General features: G+C 42.7%; 3 protein-coding genes across 4 annotated transcripts in view; 1 reads left to right on the top strand and 2 right to left on the bottom strand.

Annotated features, from left to right (window-relative positions):
• KBTBD2 (kelch repeat and BTB domain containing 2) overlaps positions 1 to 1,481 on the bottom strand; it is a 15,581-nt gene extending 14,100 nt beyond the window's left edge. The window contains exon 1 of the mRNA XM_021385972.1: positions 148 to 1,481. The gene's annotated coding sequence lies outside the window, so the exon portion shown is untranslated. The remainder of the gene's footprint in view (positions 1 to 147) is intronic.
• Positions 4,524 to 16,714, top strand: LOC110393692. 2 transcript variants are annotated; one of them, XM_021386846.1, is made up of 6 exons: positions 4,524 to 4,613; positions 5,772 to 5,936; positions 6,643 to 8,589; positions 9,534 to 9,656; positions 10,178 to 10,300; positions 11,377 to 16,714. In XM_021386846.1, exons 2-6 carry the CDS (start codon positions 5,789 to 5,791, stop codon positions 11,412 to 11,414), a joined length of 2,379 nt encoding a protein of 792 aa, XP_021242521.1. In that variant the 5' UTR covers positions 4,524 to 4,613; positions 5,772 to 5,788; the 3' UTR covers positions 11,415 to 16,714. The 2 variants fall into 2 exon arrangements, with proteins under 2 accessions (XP_021242521.1, XP_021242520.1); XM_021386845.1 differs by lacking the exon at positions 4,524 to 4,613 and adding an exon at positions 4,626 to 4,908.
• RP9 (retinitis pigmentosa 9 (autosomal dominant)) lies at positions 16,831 to 25,442 on the bottom strand. The gene is made up of 6 exons (XM_021386849.1): positions 25,007 to 25,442; positions 23,368 to 23,398; positions 22,469 to 22,598; positions 22,043 to 22,134; positions 20,720 to 20,781; positions 16,831 to 18,469 (listed from the first exon to the last, which is right to left on the bottom strand). Exons 1-6 carry the CDS (start codon positions 25,189 to 25,191, stop codon positions 18,283 to 18,285), a joined length of 687 nt encoding a protein of 228 aa, XP_021242524.1. The 5' UTR covers positions 25,192 to 25,442; the 3' UTR covers positions 16,831 to 18,282.

Here is a 26,027-nt window from a genome sequence, read left to right as displayed (position 1 = left end):
AGGGGCGGCCGGCAGCCGCGCCCAAGCTCGGGGAGCGCCAGGCCGCCGCGCAGCCCCCGCGGGCCTCCCCTCTCCCGCCGTTCCTTCCCCCCGCCCGGCCCCTGAGAGACGGGAAGCGGCTCGGGGCCGCCATCCCGCCGGACAAACCTCCAACGGCCGCGTCCTCATCTGCCTCAGCGTCCCGAGCGCGGGCGGCGAGTGGGCCTGAGAAGCGGAGGCGGAGGATCCGGTCTCGCCCGGGCTGCGGAGGCGGCGGCCACCCGGCGCGCAGGCGCGCTGCCCTCCGCCGCCCGCTCCTCAGCCCCACAGCATCACCGCCGCTCGGCGGCCGTTAGGACGCGCCGCGCGCGGCCGCCCCTGCGCATGCCCAGAGCTGCGAGGCGGGGGGGGAAGAGCCCCACGCGCGCCAAGTCCGGCGTCCCGGCCCGCCCCCATTTCCTGTTCCACTCCTCTGAGCTTCCCCTGCCTACGCAAGCGCCCGCGCACCAAGGCAACCACGGCCGCCCCAGCGCTTCCGCTGCCGATGGCGCAGGCGCGTAGCGGGCGGGGCGGGAGAAGTGTCCCGGGATGAGTGAGCGCGCATGCGTGCCGGCCCCAGCGCGAGCGTACGGCGGCTCCCCCTGCTGGACGCAGCTGCTCAGCGCAGGCGGGAGCGCTGTGGCGTGAACGGCCGACGGAAAGGAGCCGCGTCCACCTCGCCATCCCAGAGTGCCGCGGCCAGGTGGGGCCGCCTTGAGCGAACGGCCAGGCCGTCAGCCTGGGCCCGGGAGCAGCAGCAGCGGCGAGGGCTGACGTGTGATCCAAGAGAGAAAAACATATCCTGACAGACAATATTTTGGAAACCAGAGAGCATCTATGGATTTATTTCCATTTGGGTCCGTTTGTGCTTCACAGCCTTTACCCACCAAAAGGAAGGCTGGAAATTTCCATTTAGGGGTGAAAGCTTTTTGTGGTGAATGAAGGAGCTGGGAATTCCAAGCATGCCAGACACACAGTAAGACACACAGGCGGCCGACAGCACATGAGAGCCTCTGTCAGAGGAACTGCACGATGTGCTTGGTGAGATGTGTGTGCAGTGAGATCAGTCATCCTTCCCAGACAGAGCCCATTTCGTAGTTCACATCGTACGACAAATGCGCAAGCTTAATCTGAATAGTACAGAAATAAAGCGACAGAAGTTTCCCTGCTTAAAAACACAAGCTCCCTCCAAGCAGTCACATCTCTGTTTGCCTCCAGCCACTCACCACGTGCGCAGCATGCTCCCTGTGCTCCCACCTGCCACTCCATCTCCCAGCAGCGGTGGCAACTGCCATGCTCTGTCCTTCAGAGATGGGACCCTGTGTGGAGTTATGCTGATTACATCTCCTCTAAGGCCCAGGACAGGGTCAAGTTATAACCAAAATTTAATAAATTTCCATTGTATATGGTAGAGTATATTATGGGAATAAATGCTTCCCTCACTCGCACAGAAAGAACGCTACATTTGTCAGTCCACTTAGCTGTATTAACATGGAAGATCATTGCTCCCTTTAGTCAATACCAAGCAGGTGATAAACTTTAAAAAAGAATGTAAATTTTGTCTTGTGATTTCTGCCTTCCCCCCCCCCTTAAAAAAAAAACCAAAAAACTCTAACAGTAGTTTTAACTGGAAAGTTAGTAATACTTCCCTTCAGCATGCATTTTTCTTAATTAAATTTCCAATGTTACGACTGAGGTATATTGAAGTGACTTAGGGATGGAGGTTAAATGCCTGCCAGATGAGACCACTAGCTTTCTTATAATCATAGAATAATTAAGGTTGAAAAAGACCTCTGAGATCATCTAGTGCAACCATCCACCCACCACCAATATTTCCCCACTAAACCATGTTCCTTAGTACCACGTCTACACATTTCTTGAACGCCTCCAGGGATGGTGACTCCACCACCTTCCTGGGCAGCCCGTTCCAGTGCCTGACCACTCTTTCAGATAAGTTTGTCTTAATATCCAACCTGAACCTCCACTGGCGCAAATTGAAGCCATTCCCTCTCATCCTATCGCTGCTACCTGGGAGAAGAGGCCAACCCCCACCTCTCCACAACCTCCTTTCAGGTAGTTGTAGAGAGCAATAAGGCCTCCCCTGAGCCTCCTTTTTCTCCAGACTAAACAATCCCAGCTCCCTCAGCCACTCCTCAGAAGGCTTGTGCTCCAAACCCCTCACTAGCTTTGTTGCCCTTCTCTGGACATGCTTTGTTGGCCTTCTCTGGACACGCTTCAGGGCTTCGATGTCTTTCTTGTAGCAAGGGGCTCAAAACTGAACTCAGTACTTGAGGTGCAGCCTCACCAGAGCTGAGTACAGGGGGACTATCACATTTCTACTCCTGCTGGCAACACTATTTCAGATACAAACCAAGATTCCTTTGGCCTTCTTGGCCACCTGGGCACGCTAATGGCTCATGTTCAGTCACGTGCTGACCAGCACCCCCAGTTCTTTACCTCTGCACAGTCTTCCAGCCACTCTGCCCCAAGCCAGAAGCACTCCTGGGGTTGTGACCAAAGTGCAGCGCCTAGCACTTGGTCTTGCTGAACTTCAGCAATCCAGCCTGTCCAGATCCCTCTGAAGGGCCTTCCTACCCTCAGGCAGATCAACACTTCCTCCCAGCTTGGTGTCATCTGCAAACTTACTGAGGGTGCACTCAATCCCCTCATCCAGGTCATCAATAAAGATATTAAACAGGACCAGCCTCAATACCAACCCCTGGATAACACCACTCATGACTGATCACCAGCTGCATTTAACTGCATTCACCTCCACTCTCTGGGCCCCAGAAGAGTACTGTGAGAGACAGTGCCAAAGGCTTTGCTAAAGTCTAGGGTAGACTATGTCAACAACCTTTCCCTCATCCACCAGGCTGGTCACCCAGTCATAGAATGAGATGAGGTTGGTCAAACATTTCATGAACCCATGCTGGCTGGGCCTGATCCCTTAGTTGTCCCGCATATGCTGTGTGATCTCACTCAAGATGATCTACTCCATAACATTTCCTGGCACCAAGGTCAGGCTGCCAGGCCTGTGCTTCCCCGGATCCTCCTTACGACCCTTCTTGTAGATGGGAGTCACACTGGCAAGTCTCCAGTCCTCTGGGACCTATCTGGATGACCAGAAACACTGATAGATGGTGGAAAGTGGCTTGGCAGTCACCTGTGCCAGCACCCTCAGCACCCTCGGGTGGATCCCATCTGGCCCCATGGACTGGTGGCAGTCCAGGTGGAATAGTAGGTCTCTAACTGTTTCCACCTGAATTGTGGAGGGTTAATTCCGCTTCCCATCACAGACTTCCAGGTCTGTGTACCCCTGTAGATACTCTACCCAGGTAGAGTACCCCAGGGATAACTGGTCTGACTTTTAAAGACAGATGTAAAGAAGGCATTGAGAACCTCAGCCTTTTCCTTATCCTCAATGGTCACATTCCCCACCACAGCCAGAGGAGGATGGAGATTCTCCTTAGCCCTCCTCTTAAACTATTTGTAGAACGTTTTTTTTTGTTGTCTTTTACTACAGTGGCCAAGTTGAGTTCAAGCAGGGCTTTTGCCTTTCTAATTTTCTCCCTGCATATCCTAACAACTTCTTTGTACTCTCCCCGAGTTGCCTGCCCCTTCTTCCACAGGAGGCAGACTCTCTTTTTCTCCTGGAGCCTCAGAAAGTGTTCCCTGTTCATCCACACTGGTCTTCTTCCCCTCTGGCTCATGTTACAGCACAGGCAGACAGCCTGCTCCTGCACCTTTAAGACTTCCTTCCTGAGGAGCAGCCAGCCTTCCTGGACCCTTTACCCTTCAGAACAGACTGCCAAGGGATTCTCCCCACCACTGTCCTGAGTAGTTTCAAGTCTGCCCTCTGGAAGTCCAAGGTAGCAGTTTTGCTTCCCCCACTCCTGACTTCACCAAGAATAGAGAACACTACTGTTTCTTGGTCACTCTGGCCAGGACAGCTCCTGTCTTTTACATGTCCCACCAGTCCTTCCCTGTTTGTGAACAGCAGGTCTAGCAGGGCACCTCCCCTGGTAGGCTCTCTTATCAGCAGCATCAGGAAGTTGTCTTCCACACATTCTAGAAATCTCCTAGAGTACTTCTTCTGCGCTGTATTATATTTCCAGTGTATATCAGGGAAGCTGAAGTCTCCCCTAAGAACAAGCACTGGCACAACTTCTTCCTGCTGCTCATAGGACACTTCATCTGTCTCTTCATCCTGTTTTATGCAGTCTGTAAAAGACCCCCACCAGGATGATCAGCCCTGTTGGCCTTCCCCTTGATCCTTACCCATAGAGACTCAGCCTTATCATTTCCAGCCCTGAGAGCAACAATATTCAAACCCTTTCTAGCACAGAGAGACACACCACCCCCCCCTCCTTCCTTGCCTATTGCTTCTAAAGAGCTTATAGCCATCCACTACAGAATTCCAGTCATGGGAGCAATTCCACCATGTTTCTTCCTACAGGATAAAGGCTTTTACTGCTATTCCTATTCTCATGTTTTGATTCTGCCTCCCATTGGATGGAAGAGGCCCCACGTCACAGCAAAATGAGCTGCAGGTGGAAGAGGGAGTGGGCAAGGAGAAGCTGCCTCCCATAAAGGAGGTGAGCTGAGGAGGAGGGTAGTGTCTTGCTGGGCTGGAGGTAGCAGCAGCAAGGACATTAATTTTGAGGGGCTTTAGTGGGGGAGGAGGTGTAGCTTGGCTTTTTGTAGGGCTTTTCTCTTTTTTTACTTTCTTTTTTTCTTAGGCCTCTTTGGCCTGATTGAGCGAAGAGAGGTTGTAGGTTTTTGGTGCTTGAAGCTGGGGCAAACTGTTCTGGATGGAAACTGGAGTGAGCTCCAATTGTCCTGAGGGCTTTCTGAGACTCTAGATTTGAGTTGTATGGTAGTTTATAACAGGTCAGAATTTCTTAAATTTTTTTCCCCCTGTATTTCCACAGTATTTTGGTTCTGTAAATACAGATAGTTGAGTCGTTGTCTGTTTCTGTGTAGCCCATTGAGCTTCCTTGCTCCCTGCATTCTTATACTCCTGTTTCTAAGCTGTGTGATAATGTCATGCTTCTTGAATGGGTTGGTATGAATGTATCTCTTAACTCAGGAAACATGTAAATATGGGAGTTCTATCTTCTGAGTCTTGCACGGCTCTGAATGTGAGATTATGCATAAGAGTTCTTCTTGGCTTCTTTCTTTTACTGCCTGAACTTAAGCCCAGGCAGCATGGTGTCACTGAATTATTTGTTAACTACTACTGTTATTGTGTATATTTAATGTAAAAAGTCTGAATCAGTAACTCTACTGTAATCTCAAATACAGCATATGTGACAGCATCTAGTAGTGCTTTCTTCATGAAATACAAAACCTGATTGCTCTCTTTTTTTTCTTTCTTGAGATCTTTTGCTCAATACCCATTGACCAAAAGCAACCTTGAACTGATGAAAGCACTACATATATGCATGTAAGACTACCTTGTCACTGTGGCTTTAAAATGTGATATGAAATTGACTTCAGGTACTAATACTACAAATTGCATATAAAAGCTTGCTTATCAAAAGGCAACTAGAGTCTTTGACAGTAATAACTTTGATAGCAATAGTCTTCTAACTTTTGTGTGGATGATGGTAGTCTTCTTAGGAGTATATTGTTTCACTGGGTTAGAAATAAAGACAAGAAGGAAATGTCTGCTGAATTCTGATAAAGCATTAAGAGTCATCAAGTCATGTGTGTTTTCAAGTGATTAATCCAGGCCACTTATCCTTTTACAGCATTTAAAAAAAAAAAAATGAACACTGCATCTGCTTCAGAGAGTGGATCGTATTCCACGAACCACTCGAGACCCTTCTTCTATGCGCAGCCAACAGCACAACAACCTTTTCAACATCCATGGTACCTTAGCCATACGTATAATCCATACTGCGTGCCTGCGCCAGGTAAGGTAAATGAAGTATCTGAAGTAGTAAATTCCTCCTAGAGTGGAGGAGAAGAATGTGGGTTTAAAAAGCTGTCTGAGAGTTTAAAGGGGAATTAATATAATGTTTTCCTTGTTAAAGACTGAATTTCAAAAACGTTAGTAAAGTGTGGCCTATCTGTGTTGAAAAGCATCTGTTTCTGGAGAATAGGAACTATACAAGATAATGAGTGTTATCCTATGGATACAGAGCTCTAAATATAACTAAAAAATGAATATGTTTGTATGAGCTCCATACATATACACTATAGGTATGTATAAATACAAACTTTAAAGAGAACCCACAATATCATAATATATCTTGTAAATACTATGTCTATGTTAATTTCTATCTGGAGCTCTGTTAGCAAAGATGATGCTATAGAACAGTGCATGAAAGTAGGGGAAAGGCAACAAGCAAACAAACAAAGAAAAAGGCAGCAAAATAGCACATGTTTCAGGGAGTAAAATCAAGTTCTGTTCTAAAGTGTAGTTGTCCAGATAAGCTGTCCTGTAATACAGAACTCTCTGGGTTTCTCTACAAGACTTACTCCAGTTCTCAGTATCTGGAAGCGTTTTAATTGCCTGTGTGTCTGATCTCATAGCAGTCCCTGTGTGTGCGAGCAATTCTTAATCAGAAAGACTTGTTTCAGAAATAAGGTATTTCTTTTTTCATTTCCAATTATTAGGCTTCCGGGGTGGACATCCATATTTTCCACTTTATTCTGTTGCACTCCATGAGTACCCTGGATTTTTTGTTCCACAGCATCCAGTGCATGCAAGAATTAACAGAAGGCCTTATTTTAATGCTCCCCCACCCTCTCCTATGTTTTATCATGCAACGCGATTTAGACACTACAGTTCCCCTGGGAGAAAAACAGAGACTAAAGAAACACAGACTGATCCTAGACAGCCTGAAAACAAGCAAAAAAAGCATCAAGATACCCATACAGAAACGAAAGGTTGTGATGCAGGAAATACGGCCTGTGTTTCTTCTGGTATAGGTACAGAGACTGAAAGTACTTCAGAGAAACAAGATTTATCTGGATCTTCCATTGTGGTAGACAGAGAGTTTCATAATAGTCCTTCCAGCTCTACACAGTATAGAAATCTTCCTACTGGAAGCTATGCCTTTGAGAAGGAAGAGGTGAGAATAGAATATGGAAATGGCTCTCCAGCTATTCAACTGTGGAAGTCCTTTAAAGAAACTATTCCTTTGTATGATGTGGCAAGTGGTAAACCAGTCCCAGAGAATATGGTGCAGCGTGATGTATTTTCAGTTAGTTCATGTGAGGGAATGATATATGGCCCTCATGAAGGAGAGAAATTGGTGCCAGGAACTTACATAGATGAGAGAAAAGCTGTTCTCTCTTCAAAACAGAGTGTCGAAACTATGCAAGAAAAAGATGTCCAAGATAATGAAGTGAAACTGGATGCAGAAAGGCAGGCGACTACAAGTCAACGGGCAAAATCCCCTCCAGGTGAAGCCATGGCAATGCAAATAGCAGAACTGGCAAGATCTGTTACCATAGACCAACCAGCAGTAAGACAGGATGTGCTAGTAGCTAAGAAATCTAGCTCTAAAAGATCCACAGGTTCAAAAGCTTCTCAAGAAGAGTCTAGCTTTATTCAACAAGCAGGACTGCTTCCATCTAGTATGGAGGTAATGAGTGACTTGAGTTTTCAGCAGAAAAAGCTGAATCTAAGCCACAGTGCAAACAATGAAAGTCAAACAGATAGAAGTATTTGGTGTGAAGAATCAGTTGAGAAGTATGTTCCCTCTAACAGCTGGCTGGCTTGTTTGGATAATATGGATGCAAACTACAACTATGACGTGTGTTTGCCACAAAGGAAACGTCAAAGTGTACTTAGTCTTTCTTCTGATGACATGTCCTCTAGAGAGGATGGCTCGTCCATTGATAATGCCCCAGTGTCTTATTTTGTACCTGACTATGTGCTTCAGAAAAGCACGTATACTTTCCAGAAAAGTACAGAGGGCTTGGAGAAAGAGAAAATTAAAAGTGGTGGGTCCCTCAATGAAGATGAAGTGGTAGGAAGGGAGCAGATAAACAGTTTGGATGGCCAAGATGTCAAAAACTCTTCAACCATGAAGATTAAAGAAACTTCCAGTAAAGGCAGAAAGCTGAGAGTCCTTCCTAGATCTTCTAGTCTGAAAAAAATACATTCTCTCAAGAAAAAAGCTGTCAAGAGTTTGTCAGAAATTGAGGACTCAGAAGAATACTCTGTGCAAGTAGAAGAGGAGGATGAAGATGAAGAGGATGAGGAGGATGAAGATGATGTGGATGAAATAGAGTATTTCTTTCAAGAAGCTACTCCCTATGGAATCTTGATGCCAAGTAAAGGAAATCTGTACCGACAAGTTGGCCAAAGGATGCTTTGGAAGCCACCGAAAAATGCTTTTCCGGCTCACTTAATTAGCTGGCCTGCTCAAGAGAAGATAAAAACTAGGAGTAGGCTTGGTGAAAACATTGGTGTTGTTTACAAACCAAAGGAGAAAGAACAAGATGAAGTTGTATATAGTGACTATGGGTACTATGGGTATTATGGAAGAAAGAGGCCAATGGCAAGAAGAGAAGAAGTTGAACGCAAGCGAACGCTACAGAAATTCTTGGGAGGTAAGATAGTACTGAGGAAAAAGTGCTTGTTAGTAGAAAATGTAAAGGACACAGTTGCAACTGCAAACTGTAGGTTGAACCAGTTGGCAAGGGGGAGTCAAATATTGTAATTTCAGTTCTGGCTCAGACAGAAGTACTTCAGAATTTTTGAGGCAGAGTGGGGTTTGCAGTTATCTGTTTGAAGATACAAAATGATAAAGCAGTCAGAGAACTCAGCAGTAAACTTTTGAGTTGGACTAATACATTTAACTTTAACGTTAGCGGTAACTTATTTGAAAAGCTTAAGGTCAACTTAATTATACTTCAAAAAAATCATTAAACAATGGTTAAACGTAGGATTTAAATTTAAACAGACTTGACCTTCCATCCCAGATGATGTTAGGTAGATTAAATGTGGTTAAATTCCCTGTAATCTGGTGACCATACACTGTGTAACTTCCTTTCTCTGCAGGAGCATCAAACTATTGATTTTGTTTGTTGCTAACTGCAAGACAGCAGCCAAGTTTTGCTGTATTTTTATAAAATCAGTGTAAAACTATTAAATTTGGTCTGGGAAAGTTTTATTAAAAGTGGATGCTAGTAGAAATTGGATTAATTGGAAGTGAGAATAAGCAGAATTACTAAAGTTCATAACTGGTACACCAAGAGGTTGCTGTTTAGTATAGTCTCATTATGAAAAGTATCTAAAACAGGATCTACTTCTAGTAGCACAGGTAGTGTTCTTTCTCTTTTCTTTAACAAAATCTCTGGATTTAACTAAAGCAGCCTGTAATCTGCAATTTTTATCATGTGGTCTCCATAAAGTTATGTTTTTATTTCTGAAAGACTCTTAAGATTCAGTGGCTAGCTTTGCATTCTGGCAAGTTGTCTGGTTGATTGAACAGTATATTAACATTAGCAAGCAAAATACTGATTTTTTTTTTTTAAATCAACTCTTCTATTAGGAAGACTGACGGAGAGCATGGGGATACCACCTGAAGAGTATTGGATTAGAAGTGGTGCTAAGCCCAAATTCACTGGACAAATACGTGGTAGTCTCTCACCCCAAGCCAAGAGCAAAGAACAAGGTACATTTTTCTCTTCAATGTTCGTTTTAAGAAATAAGAGGGTGTAGTATGAAACACAGTAAACTTGCTGTTTTGGTAAGATTTGAAGGTAAGGAAACTAATTCTAACTTTTCTATTACTGCTGAAGTGCACTGTCAATCCAATACATCTCAGGGTGTTTCATGTCCTTCTTAAAATCAAATACATATGGATAAGGGTGCATTAGAGCAATTTTCTTTAAAAGAACTATGGGAAATCATTGGATGTTATGTGGCCAGACAAAGCCCTTATTTGTGCAAAGCTTCTCTGACATAAACTATTGTATTAATTTTTCACCCAGGTAATGCTGCTTTAAGTGCATACACTGTAGTAGTTCCTAATCTTAACAAGTGATATTATGTGATTTCTATACATTCTACTTTCTATCTGCCTCTGGACTATGCACAGAGTAATGTATACAGGGGAGAAAGAGAAGCAATAGAGAAAAGTTGAGCTTAAACTTGCTTTCATATGACTTCAAGATACAACTGGTGTTTATCTAGGGTGCCCGCCTCTGGTTAAACCAAAGAAGAGAATAGGCAAGCCCCCACTAAAACGCAGAGACACAAGATGTGAGGTGGAAGAAGTGGAAGTGTGGGAGATGCCTAAAAGGAGTGTACGCAAAGGTTGGTAGGATTCTTACAAGCATTTGGATGTTACTGTCTTGGAGTAATGTGTCCTAGTTCGTGAACTGGGAGATCATTTAGGTTATTTGTGAAATAATAGCAAATAACATATAGGCAAGTTAAAATCACATTCAAAGTTTAACTTGAATTTTAACTTAGCCATGAATACTGTTGTAGCCTGGTCAATGCTACATTGCTTTTCTCTAAGGAGAAACACTACTTTGGTCTAGTTTTTTTGAAAACTGTTGGCTCCTGTGTCACTTTCTGCAGTGTATAATATTCTTTAAGCTACAGGCCTGTCTCAGCCGAAGTATGTAACTTGATAAAACATAAATGCCTACAGATAATTCTTAACTTTACAACTAGCAAAAATTCCTACTTAGATTCAATAACCAATATGCCTTTGTGCATTTGTGGGAGAGTCCAGAAAGTTTCTTGTATATACTGATCCATTTCAATTGGAAACTCTCTAAAAGATCAGAATTCCTTCTAGGAAAGAACAGTTTAGCACAACTTAAATATAAGCTAAACTAACCTAAATGTTTAGTTGGGAAATACTGAAGACGAGACCCTCTTCTCGAAGTAAACACAACATTAAATGGGATTACAGTTCCTTGTATTTTCAGTGCCTGAAACAAATTTGACTGAACTATCCTATTACTGAAAGTTGGTGTCAGTCATGAAGTCTTATTAAACATAGATGTGTAATCTTTAGTTGTTGACCCTTTCCGGAAAGAGCTCTCAGAATACTTGCATAATCCCAAATGACCTCCTGTATTTTTTCCTGGAAATAGTTGGTGACTCTTGGATGCCTTCTGCTCAACAAGAGGGCACTGAATATTTAAGTTTGATATGAAACTCTTACCTATCTGTTATACTGGGATATTTTGCAGTCCAGCATCTTGTCTGCAGAATTTAACTTGCTGGGCGTTTGAGTAGATAGTTCTGATTTCAATCACAAGCATCTTTTCCTGCAATAAGAATAGGCAGTCACTGATTTCTAGCCTTCCTTTAGAAGAAAGTTGACCTATGTTACTCAGTGTGTGTGTACCTTAATCATTCTTTTTTTCCTTCAGGGCATGGAGCAAGAAAGTCTCTTTATAAGAGAAGATAACTGCAAACATTGGGGCAGGAGGGGAGACAAATATCATAGGTTTGCATGAAACCAAAAGTTAATTATTATTCTTGTATGTTTTGTAAGTTGCTGTGCACTCTTCAAGGGTAAGAAGTGCCCTCCATCTTTATGGTGCAGCAATTAAACTGTAGTAAGTATGTAACATGAAACTAAGTCACTTTTTGTAACTAACGCATCCACTGTTTAAATAATAAACTTAATAGAAGTGCATTTAAGACTCCATTTGTACATGGGAATAAAAATTACTGATGCATATATATCCCCATCATACTACTACAGCATGCCAGTTACTGCTGCCCTGTTCTTAAGCTCAGTAGGATTGCGAAGCCTGTCAGTATCATCTCATGGTTCATCTACGTGATGAGGACATAGCTGCAAGTTTCTCTTCCATTGCCTGGATATTTCAGTTTTTTTTCCTGTGAAAGTATAAGAGACTATAGTTTAAGCTGTATCAAGTCAAGTACTGACTTGAAGTCATTGTGACTTATGTATCTTATTCTCTTCAAAGGCATGATTGGAGGACTAAAGCTAAAACACTGAGCTGATGTGATGTTCCTCCTTCTCTTTTTCTGGGGAGACTCTGACCTGGAGAGATGTTACTGATGTCTCTTATTTTGCCCCTAAGTCCAAGTTGGGGAATGGAGCACGACACTTCTTAAAGACTCCTGTAACAGTTGATGCTGGCTTTGGCACCTTGCTATGTAAATGCTGCTGTGAAACTAAGGTGAAAAAACTAGATCTCTTGTTGAGCATCATCTAAATAACCAAAACAGACTGTTCATAGCACAAAAATGTCTGAGCTTTTTCACTTCTAAGAAAGCTAGTATTACCTCATGAGAAAAGTAAACACGAAGCTATTATTGTTTTCCCAAAACTGCACAAACCTAGAGGGGAGGTATCCACTGCTCAATTGTCCCTTGGCTATTGTTTTTAATAGCACTTGTAGAAACCTTTGTTAAAGAGCTACTGTAATTATAGCCTTTACTCCCAAGGTACTAGGAGAAAGAACTCAGCTGTGTTCATGCAGATTGCTTTTTGTTGTTTTTCTTTTCCCCTTAAGTACATCACAAGAAAATAAAGCAAATTCTTATACTGCACAGAATCTCCATTGCATCAGAACCTTAAAGAGTAAATGGGGGGGGACAGAATTATTTCAGCCATGGAGATTTGCATTACTGTCTCTGCTCTGAAAAATATAGACGCTTCTGCCCTTGATATCTAGTGTTGGAAACTATCCCTCTTGAAGAGGGATAGACCTTATTGTGATGGGAAGAGTGAGTAGCAGAACTTCAAGTTAAGACTAAATGACTGTAGCTGAGACCTCTAAGGTAAGGACTGACACTTTTCCCTCAAGTGTGGCTTTGAAATTGAATACTAAGCCACTTCTGCTGACAGATTTGTTTGCCGTCATCTTGTCTGATAATGGAATACTTGTTCCTTCTCCCAGCCAGGTCACTCATTTTTGGCAGTGACTGATGCTCCAGAGGTACTCCCAAAATCATACTAGTCCATCCTTCCACAGGTCTGGTATCAGTCTGTGTGCTTTCTCTTCAGATGTAAGAAGCAACTTAGGACTGGGTGATAACAGCTCCCAGGAAGATGTGAAGAAGTAGCAGCAGGGATCACTTACGTAGTTTTGTCTGAGAAATGATGCTATTAGTGTTATGTGTTTGATATATTCTACTCCACAGAACTAGTACTGCAGTCTTAAAACTGTATCTTCCACTTAGCTTTTTCTTCACTTGGTGGTATAGTTGACTTACAGACTCCATCTTAATTCAGTTGGCTTACAACTATATTTAATGTTCCAGTTGATGAGATGCACCTGGCTTAGAAAAGTTGTAAACTATGAACCGTGTTTTAAAAGGCTGTGAATTGAAGTCCAGCCTCTTTTTCTTCAGACAGGTAACTAGCCTGTGATATCTCAGACTCCATTTCTGGTTATAGATGCACATTTGTGTCAACTCTGTTCCCCCTGAAGCTAGATTGCCTAGTGATGAGTAACTGTGGTGCTGACACTTCGGCAAGCTTAAAGCTGTAACAGTATTGTACGGCCTTTGAAGTATTCACATGCCTTCTGCAACATCCACTGAAGGACAGCTGAAGAAGTTATTAGCAAAGCAGTAGCAAACAGCTGGGGCCTCTGAAACTGCCACACCAGGTGTTTTGTTGGACAGATGTACTGTCCGTGACTCAGGATTTCTAAGTAATTGTTTGTGGCTAATTGCAACCTCTGCGAAGTGGGTGGAATATAATCACTACAGTGGAGCCAGTGGTTATGTTAGTTTGTCAGATTTTAATTCTATATTTTAACTGAAGATTTTGTAGCATGTGTGGCATAAAGCTTCCCCTCTTAATGACCTGTTTTCTGCCTTATAGTGAGAAAGATTAAGAACAGGTCTTCCTTTTAAAATAATGGAAGACAAGATTCAGTGGCAAAAAATAGTAATTGCATTCTAAGGAGGAAAAAAAAGTACAGGTTTTTTGTTTATTAAAAAAAGTCCCCAGATTCCCTGACTGACTCACAAGCCATTGGTCATCTCAGGCAGAGAGATGTTAAAACCCAAGTCATTGTATGGCTGAAAAAATAAGTGTCTGTATTACTGCTGAACTAATCTTTCTGAAAAGACTAGTTTGGAACATTAAGATAATGATTTTCAGCTTTTATGTATGATTAGGTGTAGCTGTATCGCCTATGAGTTGTGTATCAGCTACAGTTCACATTTGTTTAGATTCATGGGATTAATAGATTCATTCTGCTGTTACAACTCATGTTTCAGTATAACTTTCAAATATAAACATTTCTATAAAGGCAGTAATGACTAGGAAGTTATTTTGTTTCTTCAACAGGAAAATAGTCCAATGCTTAAGATATAAATAAGGCTAAGCCATCTTTCAGGAATTTGGCTTCCTATCCTGCTTTCTAGAATTACTTCTGTATTGAATCATTTTCCATTAATAAAGTATGTGCTAGAATTTCTCTAGTCTATATATTTCTTAAAAACCTACAGTCTCTTAAATGCTAGCTTCAGCACTGCTTAAAATGAGGAGTGATTAAATGCACTGTGCTTCTCAGTACCCACACCCTAGTTGCTAGTTACCGCTGCTAGAAACCTTACTGTATTGAGGATATGCTAAATTTCTAACTTTGAAACTAGCTCTACTCTTACGTGTTTGAGTGGACACTTAGTAGAATCTGTATGTTTAGAATAGCCCAGATTTATAAAACTGAGAATGATGTGAGAAAAATAAATAGGAATCAGCTAATCACATATTCTTCAGTATAAGAATGTCCAATCTGTGGCCCAGCACAGACTGTGATGTGGCCACCTCCTGGCTGTAGTGGCTAGGTGTGCACCCATTGCTCGCAGCAAGCACACAGTGCTGGGCGATTGGCATTGTCTGGGCTGAAACTGGGACACAATGAGGGTGCGGGGGACTGCTAACCCAAGTTATGGCAAATAATTGTGTGAACCTTGATTATATTGGTTAAACACAGTCCCAAGAACAGTGAGAAATACACAGTTGTGCTTTCCATTTTGAAATGGAGCCTAGGCAAGCCAAAAGGTTGGACAGCCATGAACAAGAAATGTTTCTGTGTTAATTAATAATGAATCTGTATAATCTGTAGGAGATTCTTGCCAAAGGAAATACATTTTTTTTAAGAAGTGATTGGATATTAAAAAAAAAAATCTACTAGGAGCTACTAACTAAAATATAATCTGTGATTCAAAGTACCGTGCTTCAAGCAAACTAAGATTTGTGTGTGTGTGAAATAACAGAAATACCACTACAGCTTACCCCGTTCTGTTTCTTTAGCATTGACTATTGACCATGAGTGGAAGAAGATACTAGGTTAAACAGATGTTTAGCCTGATGCAGAACAATGTCTGGTATCTCTAAATAAACTTTTAAATTGCATTTGATATGTATTGAAGAATGGTCTTGTCACAGCATCTTTCAGGACTGTTCAAACAGTAAGCTTGTAGGCAAAATTCCATTGAGTAGACCAAGGGGAGGGATCCATTCCCAAGGAATGGGACGAGAAACTAGGGGAAAGCTGAATTTGCTAAGCTCCAGAAGACTCTTAAATGACAAAAGCTAGAGTAACAGAAGAGATCTTTGGGTTACCCCTGCTCTACTCAAACTCGCTGAGAATTCTCTGGAATGTATCAGGTTTATGCTTTACTAGTTATGCTTTACTAGGTCTGGCTTCCAGCATCTGTCCGGCAATCACCAGTACTTTCAAAACATGGATTTTCTTAGCATCAAATGGAGTAAGAGAATCAGGCCATTATAAATCTCTGCATGCTACTTCATCTATTAAATCTTTCTGGTTGAAGAACCAGGAGCTTTAAATTAGTTCTCTGTACCAGTATTCTCAACTTCCAGGAGGCACTAGTAAAGATGTGGTAAATAATACTGGAGAACAGAACAACACCAGAATGTTTGAGCTCTGGAAACAAGATAAACTATTAGGGGGTTTCACCCAAGGCTATTGCTTTGATTAATCACAGAACTGTAAGGGTCAGAAGGGACCTCTGGAAATCATCAAGTCCAACCCTGCTACTACAGTAGGTAACACAGGAAGGTGTCTAGATGGGTCTTGAATATATCCAGAGAAGGAGGCTCTACAACCTGTCTGACAGGGCAGCCGGTTCCAGTGCTCTGTCACTGACAGTAAGTTCTTCCTCGTCTGTATGGAACTTCCTGTGTCCCAGTTGCTGCCTGTTGCCCCTTACTCTATCGCTGCAAACCACTTAAGAGCCTGGCCCCATTGACTTTACTCCTACAGTTTAGATATTTATAAACAGTGATGAGATCCCCTCTGTTCTCCAGATTGAAGAGTCCTAGGTCTCTCAGCCTTTTCTCATACAGGAGAGGCTCCAAGTTCCTAATAATCAATCTTTGTGGCCCTCTGTTGGACTCTGTCTTGAAGATCCCTGTCTCTTTTGAACTGAGAAGCCCAGAACTGGACACAGTATTCCACAAGTGGCCTCATCAGGGCAGAGTAAAGGGGGAGGTGAACTGACCTTGACCTCCTGGCCATACTCTTCTTGATGCACCCCAGGATACCATTGGTCTCCTTGGCCACAAAGGCACACTGCTGGCTCATGTTATCCACAAGGACCCTGAAGTCCTTCTCCTTAGAGTTCATCTCCAGCTGAAATACTCTGTATAAGGTTGCTAGGATATAGCAATATTTAAGTTGCAAACTGTTCACCTGCTTTATCAATGAACAGGTTTTTGCTGACTTTACTGAAGATGTAAAGTCTCAAATGTGATTGAGGGATTTTTTTTTCTAAATAGGTCTTGACTACCTTATTTTAACTCATATTGTGAATGATGGGCAAGGAATTGAGTTTTGTTTTTACTAAATGGCTTAGACACATAGAAGGGGAAAAAACACTTTTTAATGCATACTTTCCTGTCTCTCTTCCAAAGCTCTCAGGTGAAGGAGGAAAAACAAACACACTACCAAAAAACTTAAGTGCACTTGAGTGTATGGTGTCTTGATGTTGCTGGCACTGGTTACTGATGTTCATCATACTTTAATACAAGCATAAATACAGACACTAAGTTCTGAATGAGATCAGATATGATCTACTCCTTTCAAAGCAATTCTATTTTTTCTTTTGCAAACCACCAATGAATATTTAGGTCTTCAAGTCACAGCTTTGTACTGCTATGCCTTTATCTCTTTCAAAAAGAGAGAATTTACTCTAACACAGTTTATTGCAATCTCAATTGTGCCAGTCAAGTTTATCTTGGAACACTGTTTAAAAGAAAGAACCTGTGGCCACTGTATAACATCATTAGAGTACACCTCTTCCATTCTTCCTGCTTACATGTTCTTTGTTACTGTTCTGTAGCTTACAAGCGCATGTTTGGAAACTTCCTTAGACATTTATATTCTTGTGGGATGATTCATATAATATTGCTACATGAAATAGTTCTAGTAAATATATAACATAAGTTGGAATTTACTTCCTCAAGCCTTTTTAAAAGGAAAAAAAATCAAATGTATCAAAACAACTGATACTGAAGTATATGTAGAAATGCATCTTTCTCATTTCCAACATGAACTACCACTCCCTTCTTTAAATAATCAAAACCAACTCCTTACGGTAAAATTGATATCTAGCATCATCACACCTGGCTCACAATCTTATGGGTTAGGGAATGCTCTAGCTACTACAGAACTGTGCCTACTGCGATCACATTGAGTTTTTGCTAGCAAAAAAAAGTTTTGCTTTCAATCTGGTTTTGTCTTCAGTTCCCTTGATTAATATTTTTCCCTCTTCAGCAGTGTTCACTATTTCCTCAGCTACAAGTGATAAGTACAATGGACTTCAACACATAGGCAGTATGCAGAAAAAAATTATACAGTACCTTACTGTAAGTGAACTGCCAGTGTTATGCAAACTGCAGCCCCCTTGCAATGAGGCATTGTGTATAATTATTATGACTGTGGTGGAAACATGCTTCAACAGTTTGAAGAGTTCTTCCACCATGGTAGCAATGGCTTTCTGCTGGCAGTCACATGGCAATTTGACCAAGTTGGATGACCCTTTGCACAAATTTTATGGTAAAAAAGATACATATGATTGTGTAGCGTTCAGCGCAGCTCTCTTTTTTCTGGCTGCAGCACTGCAGAGGGGTAGAAAAAAGAGCCAGTGGATGATGCTACATGTATCCATCTGTATGGTCTCAGTTTAAAAAAAGCCCCTTTTGGTAGTTTCTTCCTAATTCTTTGGATCTTTCCGGGCAGTTCACAAGTGTGTGTGTGGGGGGGGGGGGTCAATGAGCATACGGTAGGTGACTGCTATCAGTCATTCTCATTAGATTATTTATGCTTTCTCTTCTTCTTCTTCTTCTTCTCTTTTTTTTTCTTTTCCTTCTTTCTCTTTTTTTTCTTGTGTTTATCTGAGGAAGTGGAACTGCTGCTATCTTCATCATCATCTTCATCACTGTCATCACTGCTATCATCATCTGAGGTGGAATCCTCCAGAAGCTGCTTCAGTTGCTGTATCCTGTGTTTAAAAAAATATAAATAAGAATCCATTCTAGGCTCTCCTTGTAATAATTTATTCTAGCTTTCATCTGTTTCCTTCCTAGCTTGAGAAGTGGAAGCTGCATGCAAAGGGCAGGGGAACACTCCCTCTTTTGCTGAATTACAACTCCCATTACAATTTTCAGACTGATGACAACCTCTTTTGAGATATGCATATGTTTAATTCAAGAACTTTCCATCCCATGGGATATCACAAACTAGCATATTTGACAACACGTACATAAGTCACTCTGAAAGTAATGCCTCCTATTTATTTCCACGGAAACTAACTACAACAGATAAAAGGAGCACAATAAAACTATTTGACAGAGCAAATTCTACAAAGCTACAAAATACTATCATTCAACACAGTCACCACCATCAGCCGTGCATTTCTGCCAGCAATGAACAAGGGCCTACATGACACAGTCATTAAAATCTGCACCAGCAGAGCTGACCCACTGTTTCCTAGCAATGATGCCATCACAGCAGCTGTCAAAATGTTGCCCCCACAGTCCACCTTTCATTGGCCCAAACAGATGGAAGTCAGGAGGTGCCACATCCAGACTGTATAGTGGGTGTGGTAGGACAGACCAAGCAAGACTGGCAATGTGTTCCATGCTCTTCAAACTGGAATGCAGCGTGGCATTATTGTGTTGTAATATAAAGGCTGTCTTCTTCTTCAGCTTAGTCAGCATCACAACGTAGCATCAGAGTTGATTGTCTGTCTAGGTTCCAGGAAGTCCAGAAGCATTACCCCTTTCCTATTCTAGAAGACAGTGAATGTCGCTTTACCTGCTGAGGGTTGCATCTTGAACTTTTTCTTTGATGGGGAGTTCACATATCCCCACTCCATGGACTATCATTTTGACTCCAGCTTGTAGTGGTGTAGACACCGAGTCTCATTACCAGGAATGATGCAATCCAAGAAACTGTCACCTTCAGTCTTGTATTGGTTCAATAGGTCCTGACAAGCTTCTATAGTGTTCTTTCCATTCCTGAGTGAGCATTCATGGGATTCACCTGGTGCAAACTTTGCAACATTCCAAAGTTTCCACCATCATTTCCAGTACGTTGAAGGCAACGTTCAGCTCTGTACACAGCTCCCTGGTTGTAATATGCCAAATTTATGTGGACGAGCTGATCGAGATGCTCTTCATTTCATGGTGTGACAACTGTGGATGGCTGTCCAGAATGTGCCTTGTCTTTCAGTTGCTGTCACCACTGCTGAAATGTACCACCCACTACCTCACTGTGCTCACACCCACTGTTTGATCTCCGTAAACATTCAGCAAGCATTGATGAATGTCAGTGGGTGCCAATTTTTCTGCACAGAGGAATTCAATTCCGCACCTTTGCTTCAGATGCACTTCTATGTCAGAAACCATTTTGTCAAACTGCTCCTCTGCTGCCATCAGTTTCATGGCAACAAAGTGCAACGGAATATTGGTAGGAAGGTTCAACACCTACTGCCATACCACCAACATCCACCTCTGACATTGTGGGCCAACATAATAAAAACAGGAGGCATTACTTTTGGAGCAGCCGATGTAATTTAACTAAGCACAGAAAACAGAGGCAAAAAGCAATCACCAGACCACCATAAGAAGTTCTAACCTTATGCACACACAGGTGCATACTGAGATTATAATATTAAGAAATTAATTGCCCTGCTGATACAGAGATGATGTCAGTGAAGCTGACTGAGCAGATTCTACTTTAGATGCAGAGGTATCTTTGACAAGCGCTCTTCCTTTCAGCTTTCTCAGATTCCTGGCAAATGTGGAGAGACTACTTGCTGTATATACTGAACAATGACCTCACATAAGGAACAAGATTTGGTGCCTAGAGCTAACTTTCTAAATCCATCCCTTCCTGTCTACTGAAAGATTTTTGACACAAAAACAACTAGTGAAGCCAGTGAAAAAAAAAAATGGTTTTTTTCGACCTAAAACAGAACAAGATCCAAGTACCCAAATATTACAGTATAAATGAAGGACTCCTCTTTAAACTTTGTTTTGGGAATAAATGTAGAAGCTATTAAAGAGGCAGGAAGTATACAGAATGATTATTGAGAAAGTAGAATTAATCTCTGATAACAGAAACAAACTGTCATTAAAAATGTTTGAGTTGGTGAGGGTAATATATCAGCATTTCAACTACAAACTCTAAATCAGTATCATGTTATCAAATCAAATGAAAATGCATTTTACTGCAGAGGCACACTTACCTCATTTCTTTTTCATGACGTTTAGTTTCCCTTATTATATCATACATTGGATCTTCATGTGCCTTTAAAATGAAAAACAAGAACTTCAATAATGTGGACTGATTTTTAATTTCTTACTCAGTTACATCACCAATGAAGGGGGCTCTCCTTAGGTATACCACTGATCTCCCTATCCAGTCACAGTTAACTAAGAGGTCCCCAACATAGGAATAGCTAGCTAGACTCAGAAGGAATACTGAAGTTCAAAATAGTACATACTGTACCCTGACAGCATATTTTTTAAATTTGGACACAAACATATAGCAGTACAGTTGCTATGGTTTGGAAGTTGGAGCTGTCCTTGCATGCTATGCACTACCATCATTGCTTCTTAACTGGGTTATTTTTAAATTGAATAGGCATTGCAGCAAAAGATGGTTGGGAAGGAAGATACCAAATAAACTTGCAGATATTTAAGGTCAGTTCATGCCAAGCAAGAACGCAGCAAAAAGAATAGAGGTGATCGTTTCTGTTGGAAGATTCAGCAAACAAATTGATGGAAAAACGGTATCAGATTCTGATCAAGGTGGGAATTTAAATTTAAGTAGCAAATGAAAGGTGGTGGGAATGCACTCTAATGGGCCTTGACATAATACAGGAGTTTGATGCAACAGAGAAGAAGCCTGAAGAAAAATGAAGAATAGAGGCAATCTGATCACAAACATGCATTAAAAATACTTTTTGCAGCAGCATTCTTACTGGACAGGAGGAGACTGGATACCATTTTTCAAAGATATGAGGAAGGACATAAGACACAAAGTGATGAGAACATAAAATTTAGTTTAACAATGCAAAGCAAATGAAAGAATCTGAAAAACGAAGATGTAGTCTCACATAGCAAAAGATCAGAACTGTACACAATGGATGGATTACACACTTAGACAATAGGCTTCATGATGTGGTTGGTCAGTGACAGTAGAAGGCTTGAAACAGCTGTAACATGGGCAGCTCAAGCTTTACTAAGCATTTTTGTTACATTTTATTACAAAAATTTATGCTGTAAATATTGAGTGAATATGATGGTTGAAAAGAGGTTCGTGAAGATTTCCAATTTTAATATTCATTATTTTACTCTTGCAGAATAGATTTTCTACAAAGTAGCCAAACATCCAACCACATCTGTAGCTTTTTTTTTTTTAATTAGATTTTCAGCATCTATGTTATAATAGAGACAGAGGAAAAGTCCTTAAGAGATCATCATCTATCAGGCTCTTCTTCACCTGCAATATTATCCATCATCAACATCAAAAATACAAGCAATAATACTACAGCATTTGTACTCACTACTCTAAATTGTTCCAGTTTCTGATTGCCTTTAATAAAAAATGGGCATTCTTTATCCCCTGTTCTGTGTCCATAGCGTTTACACCTCCAACCTTGGGGGGAAAAAAAAAAAAAAAAAAAGCAGCAGTGAATTGTATCTCTGAGCCAGACCAGCATTTAAACAAAACACAAAGAAGCATACTTATAGAAAATATTTTCAATTTTTGAAAAAAAAAAAAAAAAAGAGAGAGATGAGTGTTACATCGATAAATGTAGTTTCCATAAAATAGAAGACTATTACAGCCTTTAAGACGTTGATTGTCTTATACCAATATGATGCCAAACTACTTGGATCTTGTCATCTGTCCACCAGGCATCCTGCCTCCCTCAGTGTAAAAAGACAGCTATACGAAAGTCCAATTACATCTGGAACATTTTCAGCCTTACACTGCATAACTTTGACTTCTTTTCCCAAAGGCATCCAAAGCCCTTTTGTTGGGGCATGTGCCAGGAATTCTCGTGCACTTTCATTGCCTGGTACATCAGGTATGCAGTCTTCTGGTTTTGTTTCATCCTCCTATGGAAAAAAGATAAGGACAATAATATCACCTTTACAAACGAACAAACAAAAACAGCAACAGAAACACCCCGCCTCTGTAAGAATCAATATTCCAAGTGTACGGGCCTTCATTTAATACAGAAACTATTTTCTTATTTATTTTTCTTGCAACACAGGAAGGATCTTTCCCCCTTGCCCTTTTCTAGTTCAGATTTTCTGGACATACTACTTCTATTCCCCTCCATTTATTCTAGCAATTTATTTCAATAAATAATAGAAATGAAAAATTAACAGACAAGCTGAAACTTCTTTTTCCTCTTTGTTGTAACAAAACATAAGAATTAGAAACAGCCTTTACAACACAAGGAAGTATACTGGGGGTTAAAAGCACTAGATTATGGTCTCATTATATACATTTGGCAACAGCAATAATCATTAGGAAAGTGTTTTTACACAAATATTTTGAGCATAAGCAATGGAGAAGAATCCTGAAAAGTTGCCATACAAACTGAAAATATGCTTCACCGTGCATGCTTTCACTGTATCCACACCAAGTACTACATTAGCTTGTGAAGGAACCAGCATCATGCTATCTGATTCTGGGCATTTTGCTTGGGATTTAGTGAGTCAAAGAAGTTAGCTTGCAAACATCTGAATTGTCCTCTGGAAGCACTATATTATCTCTGTGATTTATACAGGTATTCTAGTCCCTTTAACTAAAGGGGTAAAAGACAGTCTCTGAAAATCCTTTGTAAAGCTAAAGATGTACTGCAATACTGGTACCAACCTTAATTAGCCCTGGGGGAGGTTTCTCATAGCTGAAAAGCAATAGAAATGTTGTTACTCTGTAGCTTAGCATAAACAAATAATTGACAAAATACAGTATCTCAATGGGATGGAGTTACAACTTGCACCTCCCATTCTCCCTTAAATTTTACTTAATTAATAATCATCAAACATTGCAGAACATGGTCACTGAATGCAAGCAGGCTGAAACCCAGTGTTTTCAAACTGTCACGTGTTTGCCATATCGCAACATGCGTCTCTTGTGCTATTTCCACTGCCCTAATTCACAGGGACGTACACCCAGTTCAGATTCAGTTACCGTACACACAACTCTCTCATCTCTCTCTGAGGCACCCTGCTCCAAAACCTCCCTGACGCAGACTTCTTTACTCCACCCCCGCCGAATCACAGACATTCCCAGCCGAGCATGTCAAGTCAGCCTGATTCTCACATCTAGCTTTGCAACTAATGCCTGGTATAAAATAACAACTTTGATGACTTCCCTCTGTATATTAAACTGAAGGACATATATATATTTTTAAATCCACTCCAGTGGAAATTGGCCGAACACTCTCTGATCCAGCTTTCCCAACAAATCAGGATAAGGAAGTTTTGCAAGTGCCTCAATGGCTTTCATGTTGACAACAGAGACACTGGCTATCTCCCCTTCCCCTGAATTAAACTGCTAGGGGAGACAAAGAATCATAGAACATCTCGAGCTGTAAGGCACCACAAGGATCATCGAGTCCAACTCCTGACTCAACACAGGACCGCTCAAAAATCAGACGTATGTCTGAGAGCATGTCCACACACTTCTTGAACTCTTGCAAGCTCAGTGCCATGTCCACTGCCCTAGGCAGCCTGCTCCAGCCTGTTCTGGGGCAGAACCTTTCCCTAACCCCCAGCTGCCCCTACCCTGACACAGCTCCGTGCCGTTCCCTCGGGCCCTGTCGCTGTCACAGAGAGCAGAGCTCAGCGCTGCCCCTCCGCTCCCTGTGAGGAGCTGCAGCCGCCATGAGGCCTCCCCCCAGCTCCTCTGCTCTGAGCTGAACAAACCATGGGACTTCAAATAAAACAGACCTGCTTACACGTAAAAACGAACAACATTTTGGAAAGACTCTATGGATATCCCAGCTGGAGACGTACAGGCAAGCTACCCACACACTTCTGCCCTGTTTTCAGCCCAAGTGCATCCACAGCTAGTGGCAACCAAACCCTCCAGAGCAGGGCACGGCACACACTGCTGCTGAAAAGTGCAGCTGTTTAAAGGCTTGCTTTCACCGCACGGCACTTCCGGGGCACGCCGCTTTCAGGACAAAACCCAGGAAAGGCTGTGCTCGCGAAGGGCCGAGGCAAGGAGCCGGGGGTTTCGGCGCAGGCGACCGAGTCCTGGAGGAGGGCGGGGTGCCGGAGCCTCCCGTCCTGCTGCCGGACTCCGCTGCCCGCCGAGGGCTGGGCCGGCGCCGGGGGCTCGCTGTCTCCCCAGGCCCAGGCCTGTCTGCTGGCATTCGAGCGAGAAGCAATCAAAATGCTCGCCCTGCGCCGAACAACGAGCCCCGCTCCCCGCCGCGTGGGCTCGCAGCACAGGCGCCCGGGCAGGTCAGGGAGCTCGCGGCAGCCTCCCCTCTTCCGCTCCTTACAAGGACTCCAGGTGCTGGAGCTTCTGGAGCTGCTGCGCCTCCTGTTTCTTCCTCTTCCTCTCATGCCGGCCCTGGCTCCTGCCGCCGCCGGCCGCGGACTCGTGGAGGCTCCCATGCCGCGCCTGGCTACCACTCGCCGCTCCCTCCTCCCCCTCCTCCCGTCCCCTTCTCGGCCCGTGGGACATTAGCGCGGCGAGCAGAACGCCGACAAGACCGCGGCAACACCTCCTTCCCCGCCCTCCCCGCTGCGCATTTCGGTTTCACTTCCCGGGCCGGGCGGGGCGCCACGGCCAAGCACCGCCTTCCTCCGGCGCCACTGCGAGCCCGGTGCGGCCTGCCTCGGTGCTGGGCTGTTTCTGTTCGCTGAGGGTCAGTGGTAGCTGAGGAGGTGTGGGTTACGGGGCACGCCACGGGACCAGGAGGCATGCCCTCCTAAAAACCTCTCTCCATGGCTCTGCTGCCTGACAAGCACGGGGCACGTCCCTTCTCTTCTGTATGTGACCACCACCAGAGTGCTGCATCTCTTCCTCGGTTCTTGATTACTTCCATCACAGTGTTTTGCGAGGAGTCAATGATTATCTGTTTTCATTCACCCCATGTCGACCTGTATGTTTTGCTTTGTTGTGGGCCTTTCTTTGGGCCTAACCTGTGAAGAGAATGAGTTGTTGCCATCCTTTGAAATGGCACATCATACAATCGAGTAGCAAATTTCATACCAGGATCATAGCAGTTGACCTGAGCTGTAAAACTCACTGAGGTCCACTTGTCTAAAGGCTCAGAGGCAGAATCATTTTGCTATTCTCAGTTAAATATCTCTGTCAGTGCTTAGCATGAGGCAAATGCAAGGTAGTATGATTTAAGGCAATCCAGTTTGGAGCAGCTAAAGCAGATAACTAGATGTTCACTGGAGGCTAAGAACTTTTCTACTGTGACACTGCTGGTTTGTGATAATGCCAAATCTCAGTCAGTCCTGTACTTGCTCATGTGTCTTCAAGCAATGAGTGAAGCAGGAGAAATATTT

This window comes from Numida meleagris, chromosome 2 (assembly GCF_002078875.1).
Source record: "Numida meleagris isolate 19003 breed g44 Domestic line chromosome 2, NumMel1.0, whole genome shotgun sequence".
In the NCBI taxonomy this organism is placed as follows: domain Eukaryota; kingdom Metazoa; phylum Chordata; class Aves; order Galliformes; family Numididae; genus Numida; species Numida meleagris.
Note: the sequence above shows the minus strand (reverse complement) of the source record. Positions and strands in the feature narration are given on the sequence as shown.